Source organism: Siniperca chuatsi, linkage group LG6, assembly GCF_020085105.1.
Source record: "Siniperca chuatsi isolate FFG_IHB_CAS linkage group LG6, ASM2008510v1, whole genome shotgun sequence".
In the NCBI taxonomy this organism is placed as follows: Eukaryota; Metazoa; Chordata; class Actinopteri; order Centrarchiformes; family Sinipercidae; genus Siniperca; species Siniperca chuatsi.
In genome coordinates, this window is record NC_058047.1 from 31,553,966 (window position 1) to 31,573,766 (window position 19,801).

Consider the following 19,801-nt stretch of genomic DNA (forward strand, 5'->3'; position numbering starts at 1 on the left):
GAAGTTTGGGTCTCATGCTTGGGGTCCATGTGGACCTTCATAAACATGGGCACATGACGAACTTTATGACACTTGGAAACCTGCAGCTATGCAGATGCAGAGAGCATCAGTTGTGATTAGGAACCAAGTGGCTGTACATGTGTGAAATCAAAGCAACATGTTACATATTGCAATTACCATGAATTCAGATTAAGGGCTTCCAATATACCAGCTGACTGTGTAGTACAAATCAATTTCACAAAAAATATGACTCACAATGCATCATATCTATTATATAAGAGATGGACGGCCACCGACAAACTGATACATCTAGCTTCAAGATATCTAATAATATTAGTTAGGAAACCAAATTTAATTAGTGCAAACATCAAGACATTGTGCTATTGTTGTACATTGAGGTTTTTAGGCACTGTCATTTGCCTAATGTTCATATAATGGCTGCTGGCAACAGAATTATAAATATGCTTACAGCTTGACCAGTTGTCTACTGCTTGTGTTGCTTTTGAGTCCCCTGAGGCCGTAAAGTGCAGCTCTACAGTGGGATGACTACAAATTCAAATTTATTTTCAATTCCTCCTTTACTGAGCCAATTTTACACCAGCAGTATTCAACATAATAAGGCCAGACAAGATGCTATGATTATCACTGGTGAAGGTGAAAAGCAGTGGAACAGTGGTAACACTGGAAAACACATTGTGTGACATTGGCTCTGCATTGCATTGAACAGCTGCAAAAGGCATATGAACATTTGGAAGTTCTGTCATATTTGTTCTTCCTAATTAATTGATCCTCAACCGCACGATATCCCCGGGGGCTGCTGGCCAGTCTGCTGCTGCTGGCTGAGACTGTCCTCCCAAGACAAGCAACAGCATTAGACAACAATGCATTCTGAATGCATTCTTGACCTTGGAAACTGGTCAAGAATGAATTCTGAATCTCGACTTTTAAGCCCACAAAACTGTAGATGTTAATAACATCGATATCATAATATTAAGTGATTTTAAAAGCTGACTAATGACCAAGATCTTTCCCTGACTTTAACAGTTATTCTTTTAGCTATGATGGCGGAGGCTCCCTAGCCATTTGATTTTTTTAAACCCAAACCAAACCAACCAAGTCGTTTTTGTGCCTAAACGTAACCAAATCTTAACCTTAGTGGTGCCAGTATGGGTGGTGTTGGAGGTCAGTTACAAGCTATATATTTTACTGTTTTGCCCAAGAAGACAAGTAGCATTTCCTAAATCCATACTACACAAAATTAAGTATTTTCAAACCGGACAGTGTGTATACTAAATGCAGCTGATTTTTGAGTGTGCTGTCGATCAACGCTATTCTCCCACAATGCAATGCACAAAGGAAATGGAGGAGCTGCTCACAGCGGGAAAAAATTCTAATAAGTAGTGGGTGGACATATTACAGTATTTCTTTATTAAGTTAGCAAACAGTTTGCTATTTACACATCCAGCAGACACAGAGCAACATTAGCATTCATTTGAAGTCAGGTTTTTTGCTCTCCTTTTAACTCCGATTTGGTCTCCACCAACTCCTGAGAAACATAGCTGCTCTTTAGCTGCTAAATGCTCCACTACGCTCACCAGCTAGTTGCTAACTGTGTCTGCCTGCTGTTTGCTGCTGAGCAGGTACAGTAGTGTACAGTGGCTTTATCAGAGCGTTTTCACTGCTAACAGCGACCTGCTGCGAGGCTGAAAACAACGCTGTGACAGCGGTGACACTGAACCGAAACATAACCGAAACAATGACCAAGAACATTGGATTATGTAGACCGAGGGTTTTTTAAACTTGATTCTCATTTGGATTGTTTTTATGAAAGACTGTGATTAATGGTAAAATTACATTAGCATCCTTCCTGTTTGAACGTTTTTGCCAAATTGTCTTATTTATCAACTTGTTTTTTGTCTATAAGTGTGAATAAATCATTCTTATAAGGGCTTATTCTATGGCTGTTAAAGGCAAGTCAAATAAAATATCAATTACATCTGTAATACTGGTAAGAGATTTCTGACATTTTCAAAGTAACTGTCCCATTGATGCTGATAGTGAAACTGATGCTGCCTCATCTTTCCTTGCTTGAGTCATGGTGCAACAGTCCCTGTCGGTCAAAGGCTCAGCTTCATAAACTTGCTGGGTGTGTGGCAGCAGTGCAGCTGTCATTCATCTTTCATAATGTGTCATTTATCACTGCTAATCCACCTCAGTCCTCTCAGACAGCACTCTTCCTCTGTTTCTCTCTCTCGCTGTGCTCCGAATGTCAGGATGCTCTCCGGCCTTTGGTGCTTAAATGGCCAAAGGGATAGCTGACCTCCATGCAGGAGATGGAGAGTGCTGGTGCAGGAACAGGACTATAAGGAAACTAATTATCCGCATCATGTCCCAGACTCCTGGTTGGTGAAGTCATCCTGGGTTAAATCCCCCACGAGACAATATTTCCAAAGTATCCTTGAGCAAAATACTTAACCTATACCTGCTCCAGAGGCACAACAAGACCTGGCTCACCCTGCGTTCCACACAGGAAAGTTTCAAAAGAAGACACTTCCCCCTCTTGTAAGTAATAAAATGCTGAAAAAAGTCACTAAATATGCTGAAAATACAAATACTACGGTGGAGGGAATGTTGGAATTTAGATGTAAAACAGGATACAGTGAGGAATCCTCAGCTTTTATTCTTCTTTCATGAATTGTATTTAAGAGACTTATACTCTGGAAATCCACATACCCTCCTAAACTACTACACTGGAAAAAAGACAGTAGCTGTTAATAATAGGTAGCTCAATTTGAAATCATATGGGGAGAGGTATTACACACATGAGTACATAAAAACATGGACTTCTTAACTCAAACCTGGTTTGAGGTTTGTCTTTTTTGGTTTGTTTTTTTGTGGGATTTTTTAAGAATGAAAGATGGGGGGACAATAATGACACCTGGGACATGATAATGAAATGGTCACAATTCAGCGGCCCTATTGTTCAAGTTGTGGTGGTGAAGGATAAAAGATGGGTGTCCTCGATAGAGATGAACTGTGTTCTCAGAGTTAATTATGACTTATGTTTATTTATATTTCACGTTCATTTTAGTTGATCAGATATGACGATGCTGAGGTTGAGCTGGTTTGTTTTCTGTGTAGGGTAAAGGTGTGTTGTTGTAGATTTTGTTCTGTTTTGTTGATGCGAGAAGTTTATATCATGTAGACTGTATATATTATAAAAATAAAAGTTATTTTCAATCGTACAAACCTTTTGGACACTACCAGTGACAAATGGCAGACATCTTAAGTAAATGACTGGTATATAATTTAGCAATTATGAAATTTCAAATCTAACAAAGCTCCAGAGAGTCTGTGTCATTTGAGTCTGTGGCCAAACTGCAGGAGCATTGGTCAAATAACTAAAAAATGGTTTACATATGCCAACAATAACATATGACAAACACAAATTGTACAGACAAAGTGGATGATATGGACACGCCCATTTTTGTATTAACACACAGCATTTACATTTTGACTTTCTTAAATATTTCATTCTGTGAAATACTGTAGTTAGCAAGCTTGTTTTAGTAGTTTGATCATCAGACTGAATGTCCATTTTGTTTCACTTCATCATTCATCACTGTAATCATTTTAGGAGGGGAGGTTATTTTTCCCTAACCGATCAGTAGCGAGTGATGTATCCGTCCCATCGGTGTCATTTTCAGTTGACATAGCGGCTGTGGTAGTTGTTGCTACAAGCAGCTAACATTTATCATATTCATCGATTATATGCTCCGACATAAGAGTTGTTATTTCTGAGTCAACTTCCAACATCCTGTAGAGCTGCACTGATCTAATTAACTCTTGTGGCCATTTTTCAGCTCTAGCTCTGGCACATGATGATGATGATGATGATGATGATGTCCTCGCTTTGACAGCTGCCATTGAACACAATACCAGACCTATTTAAAAATCGCTGCACAAATCAGAGGTGTGGGCAGCAATTCAGAGTAGTGGTCTTTCCATCCAAACTGAGCCATAGAAAACATACCCGAACATGACATGCATAAATTAAGGACTGACCCGAGGCCACTCAGACCCAACCCAATTAGACCAGAGGATAATTAGACCCATTCCAAAATGTAGCTGACCCGCATAGAGAACAAGCAACACTGGCAGTAGCATGATGCTGCAACAATTAATGCAGGTGATTCTCACTGAATTGTACAGTTGACACTCTTGTGTCAAAACATCCATTTTTATGATGTACCATCCAATCCATTCGGGTAAAAGACATATTAACACACAGACCCGACACCGGCATCAATACAAGAGGACCCTACATGGACCTGATTAGACTGAAGACAATTTGGACATGGCCTGATTAAGGTCCCAGGTTCTCAGGATATACTAGGGATACTAGGAACGGGGTGGACCTTTGAATTCAGAGACCAAGCCAAGCAACCAAGCTATAGGTTCACCCCTTCAGGTCAGTTATGATAACACTGGACTAAACAAAGTGATTGCCAAACTTGGTGACTTGACCAACAGTCTGGAGATCAGACAGGTTGTAAACAAACCAAATGTTTTGCCAGATTATCTACCACTTTGGAGGTAAGACCGAAAGTGAGAGCACCCATAATGTTGCTAATAATCCTTGAGTGCACACAACAAGGGCAAGTAATAGATCAATAAAAAGTCAGAATAGATCAATAAAAATACCAAATAGATGTTTTGATTCAGTGCATCTCTGATCCAAAAATGCATGAAGATGGTGGAAAGTCCAAACAGTGGATGAGTGTGTACCCTGCTGGTATGTTTGCTCTGCTTCACCACACCTTACCATATGTGCTGATGGATATGAGAGCGGTGAATTTGCCTCAATTTCCTGCCATATGTGTGGGGTATATCTGACAACCATACACATACTCATAAATAATACAATCTGATGATAATTACACTTTCAATGGGAGGGAAAGTCACAATTGGATAATTTGACAACTTTTGCCCACGATTACTTTATAAATTCTGTAACATACTAAGATCTCTTACAGATTAAGATCATTAGACCCTTGAATTTAGACATACAGGTTGTAAGGATTTATTACATTTTTAGGCCGCAAGACCACCTTAAATGTACGAAAACGACACATTTAATGCTCAGTTGTATACTCTGCTGTGTATCGTACCTGGATTATTTTTATGACGTTGAAAATGACCACGATGGCAGAAAAGACGAGAGTCTAATCTGTCAGTTCATGCAGTATATCTCATGTTCGTATTTATGGAACCTTTCACAGCACTAGCAGTAGGTGGTAAGGTTAAGAAAAAGGCTGGTGATATTCTATATTTTTCTTGTTGTCAACAAATCTCATGAAAGGTCCAAAACCAACAATATGTTACTTCCCAACCCTGTCTGTGGCTCTCTGCCCCAAGCCCACTGGTTCCTACTAAAGACGTAAATCTTCACACCTTAAATATATAGTTTCTGTCATGCTACAGCGTACCACTTCTAGTGTCTGTCTGTCCCCTGTTGGTTCTCCCTCGGTGTGTGTGTGTGTGTGTGTGTGTGTGTGTGTGTGTGTGTGTGTGTGTGTATGTGACTGGCGGGGCGCGGCCTCCCAGGAACCTCCAATCAGGAACTGACACACCTGCTACACTCCTGCTGTTACTCACCTGCTCTCCATCCACTAATCAACACCTGACAGTATATATACCCGGCTCTTCCATCCAGTCTTCGGCAGATCGTCCGTTTACCCAACTGGCTCACTTCAGCCACCATCGCCTCTCCACGGACTCTCTGCCGCTCCACCTCAGCCTGCTGTTCTCGTTCCGCCTGCTCTCACCAACCACTCGCCGGCTGGCCATCATCCCCTGGTCCACCGGCTCCTGGCGTCCCCCTCCACACACCTGGGGTCTACTCGTGGTTACAATAAATTGAAAGTAATCATTCCAACTATCTCTGTGTCAGTCGTGCTTTTGGGTCCAGAATTGTGTGCCTCAACAGTTTCTCTCTTTTTTTTCTTAAAAAAAGCTCAGTAACTTCCTAAAACAGCTGCTCACTGCAGTTTTTATCAAATGTTACTCAAACAGGAGGAAATAGTGCATTTACACAGACAATACTTGTTATTCATTGTTGCTTTAGTCGGCACACAGGGTTAGTTGACAATAAGAAAAATATAGAATATCACCAGACTTATTCTTTGAGCAATGTATACTCTGAAAATATCCAGTTAAGGGAATACTTGAAATAAATAGATAAAATGGTCTGCGTGGTCTGCTCCAGCACAAATTCAACTCTAGTTTCAGTCCGAACATTTTAGTTGAAGCTACTTTTGCTCCAAATCTTTTTCGTCAATAATAAAAAATAAATATCAATTGAAACTTAGAATAACATTATTTTCTTTGTGTGGCAGAAGTTTTTATGTGCTAACCTGATTTTAACGAGAACAGCTGTTTCCACATGCCACCCTTATGTTTATATATGACTGTATATGACTTTATTTTACTTAAGTTTTTGAAGGAAACAACTTTCTGCCATGAACGTTTCTTGCAAGGAAAAAATACTATGTTGTTGTACCACACCGAAGGCACAAGACATTGATTTTTTTTTATTATTAAATATTAATTAAGTAAACACATTATGTATTGTGCTTCAAGTCACTATTGACTTTTTCAATATTTAACCAAGACCACCATCTTTCCCTAACATTCACCACGTGCTTTGAGCGCCTAAACATACCTATAAAAATGCTAATCACACAATTGTATTGCAAGAGTGGATATTGTCAGGAAAACAAATAAAATACATTGTCAAACAACATTTTGCAGATGCATTCACTAAGAACATTTTTGACTTAGATATGTTAATTAACAATTATTGTGCTGATATAAATGTAATTTGCATTATGTTTCTTTATAAACTTATTTGCTGTTGCAAATTAGTGCATATGTACATAATTTCTAGAAGAAAGGGTTGCCACATGGTGTTAACAATTATATAACCTTCAAAATATGTCTACATAAGTGATGAGTCACTCATAAATAATGTGAAGAAGCGATTATTCAAATCTGTGACGTTATAGGGTTTAACATATTGTACATGGCCAATTATATGCAGTGATGTCACCATCATGCACACAAATATGCATTCTGCCAGAGCATATAGAGAGACCTAGCACTCTTGTATCTACACTACCCACCTTCACTGTCAAAGTGTCCTTAGGCCCCTGCATCTCAGAGGAAAGTATACAAAAAATTCAAAAGTCACCGCACAGACATTGGTTATTGCTGACACAGAGTGAGCAGCAGAAGACAGGGAAACAGTGGGAAAGAAATCTAGCACTTTAAAAGACACTGATGTTGATTCCGTTCCTATCAGTGCAGCCAGCAGTACCACTTGAAGCCATAACAAGTGCAGGAGGCTTGTTTAGAGAGACGTGCCTATTGAGTGTCACAATCAACCAAAAGAGAAAAGTATATGATGTTTTCTGAGGAAAGGCATACAAGTACCTCTCATCTCCATCTGCATTGTTCTGGCTTTTGCTCCTGCTGTCTTCACCATCTCCCTCCCGTCATCCCCTTAAGCTCTCTGTCAGTTCACTTCATGACTAATGCTGCACTCTCATTACCCAGAGTCCTGCTGTCAACTCTGCCGCATCTGCATCCTCTTCCTCTCTCCCTCACTCTCTCATCTCTCATTTCTGCCCACTCTCTGTTATTGCTTTTGCCCTTTTGTATTTCCATTCTCTCCTTCCATGTCTCATTATGAAATATTTTCAGCTTCTTCAGCTTTTACTATTTGGAGGATAAAACCATCTGCACTTGCAAATGATTGAGATGGACATACAGTCTTGTGGAGCCCATTGATACAGTTTACACAGATTCATAACCAGCTCATCTCTTCTAGGCAATGACCACTACTAGTTCTGAAATTTGACTACTGACAGAAATATTTTTTGTATCAAGCAGCTGTACAATGTCTCTTGAATCTCAGATTTTCTTCCAGAATGTCATTTATGAGGGTGGTAAAGCCTGAAACAGCTTCATTAAAATGAAGACTTTGAAATGAAATGAAAATTATTTTAATCTTTGCAGCTTGTAATGTCGACTCCCGCCCTGCCACTGGTCCAAAGTCTGGAAGAGCGGCGTCTGCAGCTGCCTCTGTTTTCCCCGCTCAGTCCACCGCCACCTCCAACTGCAACAACGCCCCTGGTTACTCGGTTACAGCAGCCGTCTCCCATCCTGCGACAGCTGATCCCCCAGCAGTCACCGCGATAGGCATCACGTCCTGGGAATTCACGGTCTTGCCTCCCCAGGAAAATGCTTGGAGCACCAGGGTACATCCCCAGCTCAATCTTCCACCTCCTCTGCTACAATCCCCTTCTCAGCCTTGTCCCTCAACACTGATTCTTGGAAGCTCCATAGTAAGGTACATCAGAGCCAAAGGCGCCCACACATAGTGCTTTCCTGGGGCCCGCGTTCTGGACATCAGCGATAAACTGTCTTCTGTCCTAGAAGCCAACAACAATCAGAATTCCTCCATGTGAACTTCTCAACTACTCATCTCTGCCCTGAAGGACACTGGCAAACGCATTGTTATTTCTGGTCGAATCCCATCTCTTGGGCGGGGCTGTGGCCATTTTTACTGTTTACTGTCACTGCACACCTGGCTGAAAGGGCAATGCAACACGAAGTAATCTGGACTTTGACAACTTCGACCTGTTCTCCCGTAGCTGACTGTACAGACCTGACGGACTTCACCCAAACCTACAAGGGACAAAGCTGCTCTCTCCAAACATTGTCTATGCATTGGTTAACCGGCCAAATGCCTGTCAGACTCTGAGACAATCCATGCCACCTTGAAGTAATCCACACACAATCAAAATAATGTTCATTGCCACTGTAAATACACTGGTAGGGTCCCTGTTACAAGTGACATTTCTGCAACATATGACCATATTCATCCCCTACCACTCATGGGGCATGGACTGTCAAACCCACATTCAGTTGTTTTACCGGTGAATCATATCCCAATCTGTCTAACACCCAGACACTGTAAATTTCTCTCCAAAGTATCTTGTTCAGTAAATTATGACAACCTTATTACCATTACGCACACCATAATTCCATCCTCGCCTCCCCTTTCCTCCAAATTTGGTCTGTTGAATGTGACATTGCTGTCAAACAAATCATTTATCTGTCAAGATTATTTTTTGTCCCAAAATCAACCCAGGTTATATGCACAAGGTAGTGGGGTTGCCATAATTCACACAAATGCTCTCAAGTGCTCCATTATTTCAATAGGCCCTTATTTACTGTTTGAATCTTTAGCTTTTGTGATAGAAGTTTTTGTGATCTTCTGCCTTCTAGTATACACACCCCCTAAGCACAATATTAATTTTATCAGTGAATTCGCTGATGTCCTTGGTCATATTGCTCCAATATATGATAATATTCTCGTTCTCAGAAATTTCAACATCCACATTTGCTGTCCCTCCGAAGCCATGACCTGTGATTTCATAAATTAGCTTGAATCCTTTGCTCTCCAACAGTCTGTTAATGGTCCAACCCATATTAAAGGCCATACTCTAGATTTAGTTCTCTCCTCAGGTCTCTCTATCTCTAACTCGGTGAAGATTTTCACCTATCTGATCACAGGGCAATAATTTTAGATCTTGATTTGGCACATGCTTCTCCGGTCCGCCCTGCTAAAAAACATAAGCCTTTATATCATTACTAGAGATATAAGGACAGCATGCAGAAGGGCAGAGCAGAGGTGGAAGCGGGATAAATTGCAGATCTCATTTCAAATTCTGAAGGATCTCTTGGATAAATAACAGTTGGCTGTCAAAAATGCTAGGGCTCAACACTTTTCTGATATTATTGCCAAAATTGTCGTAATCCCAGGGTACGTTTTAGTGTGTTAAACTGTCACATCCTCCACTCCCACCTCCTGCTTAGAAGCATCAGTCTCTAAATGTGAGGATTTTTTAAAACTTTTTTAGAGACAAAATACTTGACATCAGAGCTAGTATTATTCCATCTGCAAATAGTCTATCCAACTCCTCTGACAACATTGCAGTTCTAATTTCCCTGAACTCCATCACCTTACCAGAACTTAATCATATTATTACTTTTATGAAAACCTCCACCTGTTCTCTCGACATTATTCCAACTAAACTCTTCAAAGAAGTTATTGGCACCATTGGCCCCAACATTCTTTCAATTGTCAATAGCGCCCTGGAAATCAGCCATGTTCCCCAATCTTTCAAACATGCACTTTAAAAAAACATAATCTAAATCCTTCAGTTCTTAATAATTACTTTGGGCCTTAGACCAACTTTGGGCCTTAGGCAGGGTCTTCAAACTTTTCCTTTCTTTCTAAAATTCTTAAAAAGTAGTTTTGGTCCGGGAATCGATCCCACGAACCCACGACCAACTGTTGTGCCACCTGACTCAAAACTGCATCTTTCAAATATTCCAATCTGGTTTCAGAGCTCTTCACAGTACTGAATCAGCATTACTGAAAATTACTAACAACCTCCTGCTAGCTGCTGACTCAAATAACTGTTCCGTCCTCTTGCTCCTAGATCAAACTGCAGCCTTTGACAGAGTAGATCGTTCGATTCTCATTCACCGATTAAGCCAATGGGCAAGGGCCTCTGGTTCTGCCTTGAAATATTCTTCATATTTATCAGTCCCTTTAATGTCCCTGACTCTTTTTCTTCCTCAGACCCTTCTCTTATGGTGTCCCCCAAGGTTCCATACTTGGTCCAATCCTCTCCTACACCAATTTGCTTCCACTAGGCCACATTATTCAAAAACATATCTTTCTACTGTTATGCGGATGACACAGATCTACCACCCCCTAGAGCCTAATAACTACAACAAACTAATGACCTCAATAATTGTCTTCAGGACATCAAATCCTGGATGGCTGCAAACTGTCTTCAACTCAATTATCCCTCCCCATCTTGGTCCCTTGCCACCCTCTGTTAAATTACATGCAAAAAACCTTGGAGTCATATTCGATTCAGGATTTAAGTTCAACAAACAAATCAATCAGGTAGTAAAATTAAGCTTCATCTCCAAACTCAGATCTATTCTCTGTACTTCTGAAATGGAGAAAGTCATCCATGCCTTCATATCCTCTCGCCTCGATTACTGAAACTCGTTATATTTTAGTATAACCCAGTCTTGTTTATCCTGTCTCCAGTAGTTCAAAATGCAGCAGCAAGAGTTTTAACAAGGTCAAAAAAGAGGGAGCACATTACTCCCATTCTTGCCTCCCTACACTGGCTGCCTGTTACAGGATTGATTTTAAAATCCTGCTGTTTGTGTACAAAGTGTGAAATGGTCTTGCTCCCACTTACATTACAGAACTCCTGTCCCCATATCACACTGTGAGAGAACTGAGATCATCTGACCAAAGACTTCTGTCTGTACCGAGATCCAGGACTTAGTGTTATGGGGACAAGGCTCTATCGCTGCCCCAAAACTATGGAATTCTCTTCCTCCCACCATCTGATTCTCCACCACTATTCAGACTTTCAAGAGTCACCTTAAAACACACTTTTACTCACTAGCCTTTAACTGTGCCTAACTTAAGCAGTCCAGGTACTTCCCTTGAAGTCTCTATAGGTCTGTGTTGTCACTATGGGCTCTGTGTAACCATGTGCCTTTACTATTATTATCACTTTTCTTCTCTTGTGCTGTAAAGCACTTTGGATCAATTGTGTTGTCTGTGAAGTGCTATATAAATAAAGTTGAGTTGAGTAATGCTATCTGACTTTACTGGTTCTTGGAAGAAACAGATTTATGGACTAAATTAATCTAGAATCCACTGAGAATTAGAGAAAAAACATTATTAACCATCACCATGTCAACTACCATTTTTATGCTCATGATACACAATCTCTGTCTTGCCAAATGACGCCAATGCACTGCATGCTCTCATTGCCTGTCTCTCTGACATTAATGTATGGATGGGTAAAAACTTTTTAAAGCTAAATGAGGAGAAAAAAACGATATTCTATTAATAGGACCAAAAGCAGCACAGTAAACCCACTTTGTACTTCACACTTATTTTATTTTATACTTATAACCACTTGGTACTTAATTTATTTTCTGACCTGGATACTGTATTATATTTTTGGCTTAGTACTTCTATTCCTGCGTGCACTGACGTGATAGTAAGCTGCTATAGCAAAAGCGTTTCCCCTCAGGGATCAATAAAGTATTTCTGATTCTGATAAAAACTGCACTCTATGCTTGGTGGTCTTAGCATACAGGTTAAATCTAACATCACAAACCTGGGAGTGATTTTATGTACTGATTTAAATTTTATTTCTCAAAGTCAGAACTTTTTTAACTCAGAAAGATGCTGAAATACTCACTCTTGCTTTTATTACTAGCCGTTTAGACTACTGTAATTCACTTTTTACTGGATTACCCGAAAAGTCTATAAGAAAACTACAGCTAGTTCAGAATGCTGTGGCCAGAGTCTTAACTAAAACAAAGAAAATGGATCACATCATCCCTGTACTTAAGACACTGCACTGGTTACCTGTATCTTTTAGAATTGATTTTAAAGTTATTTTACTTGTTTTAGTTTTAAAAGAGCTGTCTCCTCCCTACATCACAGACTTTCTGTGCTTTTATGTTCCGGCCAGATCACTGAAATTGCTTTTCAGAAATATATATAATTTCTGATTTTGCAATTTCTATCTGCAGTTCCATCCTAGAAATATCCACATCACTCATCAAAAGCATGGTTGACATGTATACATATGCATCAGGGAACAGCTTTTTCTGTGTTTTATAGCTTTGTGCATTAAATATTAGCCCATTAATCTCTTTTAAACAAGAATATGAGTGGTATTAGAGAGAAAAGGCATGTTTGTTTGGTGCAACAGGCTCTGGAGCCTCAGGCTGTGTTTACTGCTGACAATATCTACATGGCAGAATAAGTATAATGGGGTCCTGAGTGATTTGGAAAAGGCTGCCAGAGAGACAGCCCTTTTTTGTGTGTGGTTGGTTGTCTATCAATTAGAGTGTCGATTAAATAAATGTGTTTGGGCTCCATCTTGCCGCTGGCAAAGAACAGAGCTGTCTAGAGACACACCTACAGGAGGTTCCCAGCCAAAATCACTTTTAAAACATTCCTGCTCAATAAACACCATCACGCAGAGATACTGGGCTCTATTTGGGACTCAGACATCTAACAGCCAAACCACACACTGACATTTTGCTTCATCAAATAGGGAGCTTAGCTCAAAGCCATGTCTGCTGTAGTGTAGTCACTGTAGCAGCAATGTGTCTTTGGTAGAGGTACAATCCCTGGCAAAACATCAAATGAACAGTTTGATTGAGATCATAAGAAGCACAAAAAATAACAGACAATGCATCAACTAATTATGAACTAATACTAGTTTGAAATGCAAACAAAATCAAAGTAAAGCAAAATTTGTACTTTGTACTTTGATGATTCGACTCATCAGTTGAGAAGCTTGAATCTCACTTTGTCAGTCAAATGACTTTTCTTTTTTTTGTAGCTGTGTCATTGTACACAGCACGACTAATTTGTGTTTGCTGCTCCGACGCTCTCAGCTCAAAGTTGACTGAACTATTTTTGAACCAGATGCTTGTACAACTTCTCTACTGCCATCCAACGTGACTGACTCTTCGGTTGACTTCGCTTTCAGCAGCCCCTTTGGAGAAGCTCTGTGGTGCGTTAGGATTTTGTAACTGAACTATGACCAGGACACACACCTTTTATTTTTTCGCCTGTGTTGAAATCTGATATTGTCACATCACAAATGATGAATAAAAGCATTAAAACAAGATCTCATTAGGCTGTTATAGGAGTTTAGTGTGAGGCAGCTGAGGCCATGAATATGTCTCATAATTATAAGTGAGGTGTATTGAAGTAAAAAGTAATAATCAGTAATAATGTTGATTGTACTTACAGACAAGAAAAAGCAGGAACCACAGGCACATGACTAATTCAAATAAATAAAAATTGTGCATAAACTTAACCAAACCTTAATCGTAGCTGTAACAGAACAGATCATTATATCATCATCACCATTATTATATCAGCCACTGACAAACAATGTCATCCTGCTGATAGAGACACCAGAGCAGAAAACACTAATAAGTCATGTTCTGTCAAAGGCGCAACAAAGCATGCAACTTTGCAACAGCAGACCATGGTTTGGTTCCAGTTTCCAACCAAAATGTTGGTGTCTTTTGACAATGACCATTATCATTCCCAAGCCTAAACTAAGTAGTTCATATCGTAACCATGAGGATGAAGATTTGGTGATTTGTAGGGCTGGGTATTGGTACAATACCTTTTTAAGGTATCGACCCAGTACCAAGTAGTATCACATCGTCTCCAGTCAAAGATCCCTGCATTCGATCCTTTTTGTACCCAGATCTAGAAAAATATTTGTATGGTTTTGCTTGCAGCCAATCACCGCAAGCGTTCTTCGATTTTAATGCTACGTGTGATTAGCCCACTACCGCAGCTACAGCTAGCAGCTAAAGCTAGCAGCTAAAGATAGCAGCTACATACAGCGGGCTGCCCCTCCACACACACCGAGCACTTCTTCGTCTCGTTCTCCCGCGGGCTGGACCTGGACCCAGCTCTGGACCAGTGTGTGGAGTGTGCCAGTGGGTGGCAGCCTGCCCTGCGGACACCTGGCCTGTCCGCTCTGCCTAGCCCAGAGACACTCTGGCAGCGAAGCGGGCGCCGGAGAAGAAGTGACCGCGAGAGGAGCAGCAGGAAGGCTGAGCAGGAGGGACTGCGACAGCCGAAGAGATCGGTGTGTTTACCGGGGTAACTTCTGCCATATCAGCAGCACTGCTTGCTTTGTGTTTGTTTTTTTGCAGTTGGTTTGTAAAACAGACACAAACAGAGCTACACAAAGCCTGATACAACCTCTATGCTTGACTCAAACTGTTAACTCAAAGTCCTTCACTGATAAACAAGACTGGTCTGTTGTGCTGGCTCTCTGTATATAGGCTACACGTTCATGCGCACTAATTAAAGAACATGTATTCCTGTAAAAAATCATTTGGTGGCATTTTACGCAACTGAATGCTTCCATTCACAGGGTATCGAATGAAGTACTCTATTGGTATCGGCATCACTTTAAGGACACTGGTTTTGGTATCATAATTTTTTAAACGATACCCAGCCTTAGTGATTTGTAACAGGTCTGGAAGGTACTAGAAACAATGTTGTCCTGCTGATAGGGGTGCAAGATCAGAAGTTGTTAATGTGCTGTTACAGAGTTGTATTGAGACTTATTACAACAATCCCCTTTCTAGCAGCGATACGGTCACTGTGATTAGACATTTGGAGACAACAAGTGGAATTAATTGTAATAGATGGCAGTGAAAGCTACCACTGACAAAGCTACACCCACAGGCTTTCATTCCTCCAGTCTGTGCACTTTGAATGTCTGGAAAATAACTGGCAATGCAAGTGAAGCGACACCCCGCCTTATGAGCAAAGACATTTATTAAGGTAACATCAGTGCTTCCAAAGCTGCCACTTGCCTCCACTCCAGACCAACTGCGACAGCACTGCCTCAGCTGAAAACAACAAAGGTCACATGCAGCCCATCGATCACTTTCACCACCAGATAAATGTGGTTTATTTCCCCTGAAGAACATTATGTTTATTCTTAACACGTATGTGTTCTCCAAAAATGTCATACACAGCTGTGCATTTTACAACAGCCAATGCTGATGGCTTTTTATTTATGCTAGCTGATGTCATGTAAACAGGCTTGATGTCAGTAGGACTTACTCAGGTTTTCTTATTCAGCCTTCAAAAGATTGGTTAGATCAAGCTAACACTCCAAGAAGGGATTTTAAGAGGGCATTGGACATGGAGTATGTGCATTTGTTTCCATTTATTTTGAAAATGTGCATTCCAAATAACAAAAAGGATGGTACCAATTTAAAAAAGACAAAACTGAATCTATAGTGATCAAACAAAACAAGACAAAAGCAACTTGTGCCCTTAATATAGTAATTATTGGGTTGAATATGGATTTCACATTTTGTGGTCATCACCAGGCTTTGTACCAGACAGCTATCTTTGGAATGTAGCAAACCTCTCTCATTCTCACTAGTACTCTCCAGCACTAGCAACACTGATCCACTCTAACTGAATTGGCTTGGATCAAATCAAACTCAAACAGGCATGGGGAATGTGTGTAGAAGAGTCCTTAATGTGTTGGTTGTACACATAAGAACCATCACTAATGTAAGGACAACATAAAGCCTCAATTCCACTGCATGGTACGGTGGTCTTAGCTGATTGTCATAGTGACGCTGCATGAAACTGCCGTGACATCATCTATGTCACGGCAAATACACAAACACAGGAAGCCCTGCGTGCGTTATTGGGCAAGTCCCACAGCACAGTAGGGCGGGAATTGCTGCAAAAGGGGTGGGGGGAAAAAAACGTACACAGGAACAATGGAGGATATCGAAGGTTTGGTGCTGCTGATTCTTGGTATGTGGCTGTTTGTCACAGCAAGGAGACACATTTTGTTTCAGAATAGCCTGAAGGCAGCAAGACAAGAGACTGCTGAAAAAATTTGGGAAATCCTACATCAGAGCGCAAACGACCAGACAACTCTGGTTGCTCTGATTTGTGCAGGATGTTCCGTGCCATGCAAATGACGATTCTAGTGACAATTCTCTCTGACCAATCAGTGATCTGCAGTGATTTAATTCCACCTTTTAATATCGGCTCAGCTTGCTTGGAATCTTGACCGAGGTGACACCAAAAAAATGACCAGGTACTATCCACAACTTTTGCCAATGGAAAACCAAAAAAGAACGGTCTAGCCGTGCCATACCATGTAGTGGAAATGAGGCATAAGTCCCAGTTCCAGGAACCATGGAGCTACAGGAACTAAAGAAAAACCTGAGAAGATTACACAAATTAGACCAATAACTAATTTAAAAATGTTGACAGCATTTGAGATGCAATTTTCCACCACAAGAAAACAGAGCACAGATTCATCATATTATTCTTTGAATGTATTGTGGCACATCTGTGATGGCTGCAATGAATGTATGCAAAAGAGTCATGCACAGCTGGCAAAGGAGAAAACACCAGAGCACCTGTCTCCAAAGTAGTGTCGATCTGCTGAGTTATGGTTATTTATTTCTGCTTCAGAACGTAATAAAGAAATACAGTTGCAAAGTGGGAGTTTTTTGGGCATCCAGGGTTCCAAAAGCTAATGTCCTGTTCACTTTCTAAAAACATAAGTAGAGAAGATAACCATGACTCCCAATCCAATCACAGAGCTTTAAATTCTGTTATGTGACACTAACGCTAAATGGAAGCAAAAGATTACACATTCTATAAAACTGATAAATCAATCTGCAGTTTAGACTGATTCATTTTCGGATTCTTGGTTCATTTTAGATCATTTCAACAACTGTCAATCAAAATTACAAGAAATGTCTGACCCTCCTCCTAAATTAGGTACTGTACTTGTAGTTCCTGGGCCCCTGGAAAAGTTCTTGTGGTGGGAACATGCTAACTCACCAGCAATCAAATCATGTGCCTTTAAAGTACCGGGACCCAGTGCAACACTGTTCCACTCTAACTGAATTTAGTTGATCTAAATGGTTAAAACTGAACACAAACAAGCGTATGGGAATAAGTCAAGAAGAGTGCTTAATGTGTTGTCTGTACACGTAAGGGCAACACAGGGTCACATGAACAAGAAAACCCCTTCGACTGTCAGAGAGTCAGAGAGGAGAGGAGAGGCTGGGAGAAGGCACACGTAGGAGTAAAACAGCTAGGACACGTGGCATGAGTGGAAGATTAGTGAGACAGGGAGGAAGGCAGACAGACAGTCAGGTCTTACCCTCTAAGACAGTGAGCTTGGCACTGGTGTTGATCTCTCCCACACTGTTGGTGGCTGTGCATTCATAGATGGCTTCGTCGCGGTGGGTCCTCAAAGGCTGGATTCGCAGCACCGAGCCTGAGCCGTCATCAAACTCAATCACCTGGCCAGACGACAGCAGAGGAGGATTAAAGTAATCATCTGTAACATTTCCATTCAAATTCATGTCTGTTTTGTTCCTCTCTGTTGCAGACTCATATTACACTTAACTTACCAGACAGCTTTCCCATTTTCTCAAAGAACAAAAGGAGTTTCGAGGAACTTCTTCAGATAAATATATAAAAAGCCTATATTTCATAGCTATTCCAAAACAATTTCCTGTTTTAACACCTGACTATTTTTCATTGTTAGATCCTTGTGATGAATTTGGACCTAAAAATTTCAAATGATTCATTATATTATATTTAAAGCCAGGTTGCTTTAAAGATAGGTAGGCAAACTGTTTTTAAATTAATATTTGGTGAATACGTTCATTTGCTTTCTTTTTGAGTGAGGTGAGAAGATGGATATCAATCTCTTATCTGTGTGGTAAGCACAGAGCTGGAGTCAGGATGATGTTTGTCTAGTTTAGCATAAAGACTGGAATCAGGGGGAAACAACTAGCCCGACTCAATCAAAGTTGAAAAATATACTATAATAACTGATCTCAGCTAGCTTCTGCTCTCTAAATGTCTCTTTTAGCTGCTCTCTAAATGTCTCTGGCTGCTGTTACTGTACAGCCATGTCTGAACTAGCAGCAGTCAGCAATCGCCTCATCAATGAACTAGCATCTTTTTTTTTATCTTGAATTTTTTTCCTTTACATATCTTTTTTCTACTTCTTCTATTTATCTAAACATATTGCTTGTGTACGTGACAATTGTACAGAATTTACACAGAAGACTCTTTAAAGGATGATTCAAGTTTATTAGGACTTACTATTATATTATTAGGAGTCTTATTTTCCTAGTTTTGTTCATCAGTCCTATCAGGTATGACAACGTTGTATTCAGCAAAGTGTTTGCTGATATCTATTGTTTTATATCATATCAACTAGCAACGATTGACGAGATTATTTTTGGGGCAGCATAGCACAATGTTTTTATGAATTAAAAATCATAATCAGTCTGCTGTAATAAATGGTAGCTAGTAATAAATGGTAGCTACTTTGTATTAAGGCTAGGGTAGGTAATGTATTTCAGAAGCATGTTTTGTTATATTTGTTGAATGAAATGCTCTGGGGAAAAAAAGAAAAACGTCTGCTATCTGTGGCTGTTGCAGGCCTGTAATAAGCCCATCTAATCAACTCATTCGGTCCGAATGAAGTACTGGCTGGCCTACCTGTCCGCACTCTGCCTGTGCACTCATAGTGTATGAAAATGTGTTTTGGGGGTGTGGCTTTGGAGGAAGGCCTGAATTTCCTAAATATGTTTTACATTTAAAACTAGAACACAATATAAAACAGCTTGATCTCTGCTCCCCCCAATCATTTTTTCTCTGTGTGTGTGTGTGTGTTTCAGTGCCTTCACACATCTGATAGAATGACCAGCTATCACTCCATACAATACAACAAACTCAAATATGCTACAAACTGCTGTGAGGTCATTCTTTAGGAAGGGGATGCCTAACAAGGCTTAAAAACAAGATGAACGTCATATTAATCAGCATGAAACACTCAACTTATTGATTTAGTTTAATTAATCAATAAAAACATGACATAATGCAAGATATCATTTTTTACAAGATAACAAAAAGAAATGTTTAATGTTTAATCAGCAATAGGGTCTGTGTGTTTGTTTGTTTGTATTTTTGGTTTGTTTGTAGGTTTAATGTATGTAATGTGATTTGTCATCTTGGTTTTGTGTTGTTTTGTAAAATAATTTTGAAAAAAAA

At 40.1% G+C, this 19,801-nt stretch overlaps 1 protein-coding gene across 18 annotated transcripts in view; it reads right to left on the reverse strand.

Annotated features, from left to right (window-relative positions):
• The window catches only part of ptprfa (protein tyrosine phosphatase receptor type Fa), a 437,857-nt gene that overhangs the window by 256,431 nt on the left and 161,625 nt on the right, over positions 1-19,801 (reverse strand). For all 18 annotated transcript variants that reach the window (XM_044200720.1, XM_044200710.1, XM_044200712.1 and 15 more), the window contains exon 4: positions 17,892-18,033. In XM_044200720.1, the coding sequence (XP_044056655.1) occupies positions 17,892-18,033 (142 nt within the window). The remainder of the gene's footprint in view (positions 1-17,891; positions 18,034-19,801) is intronic.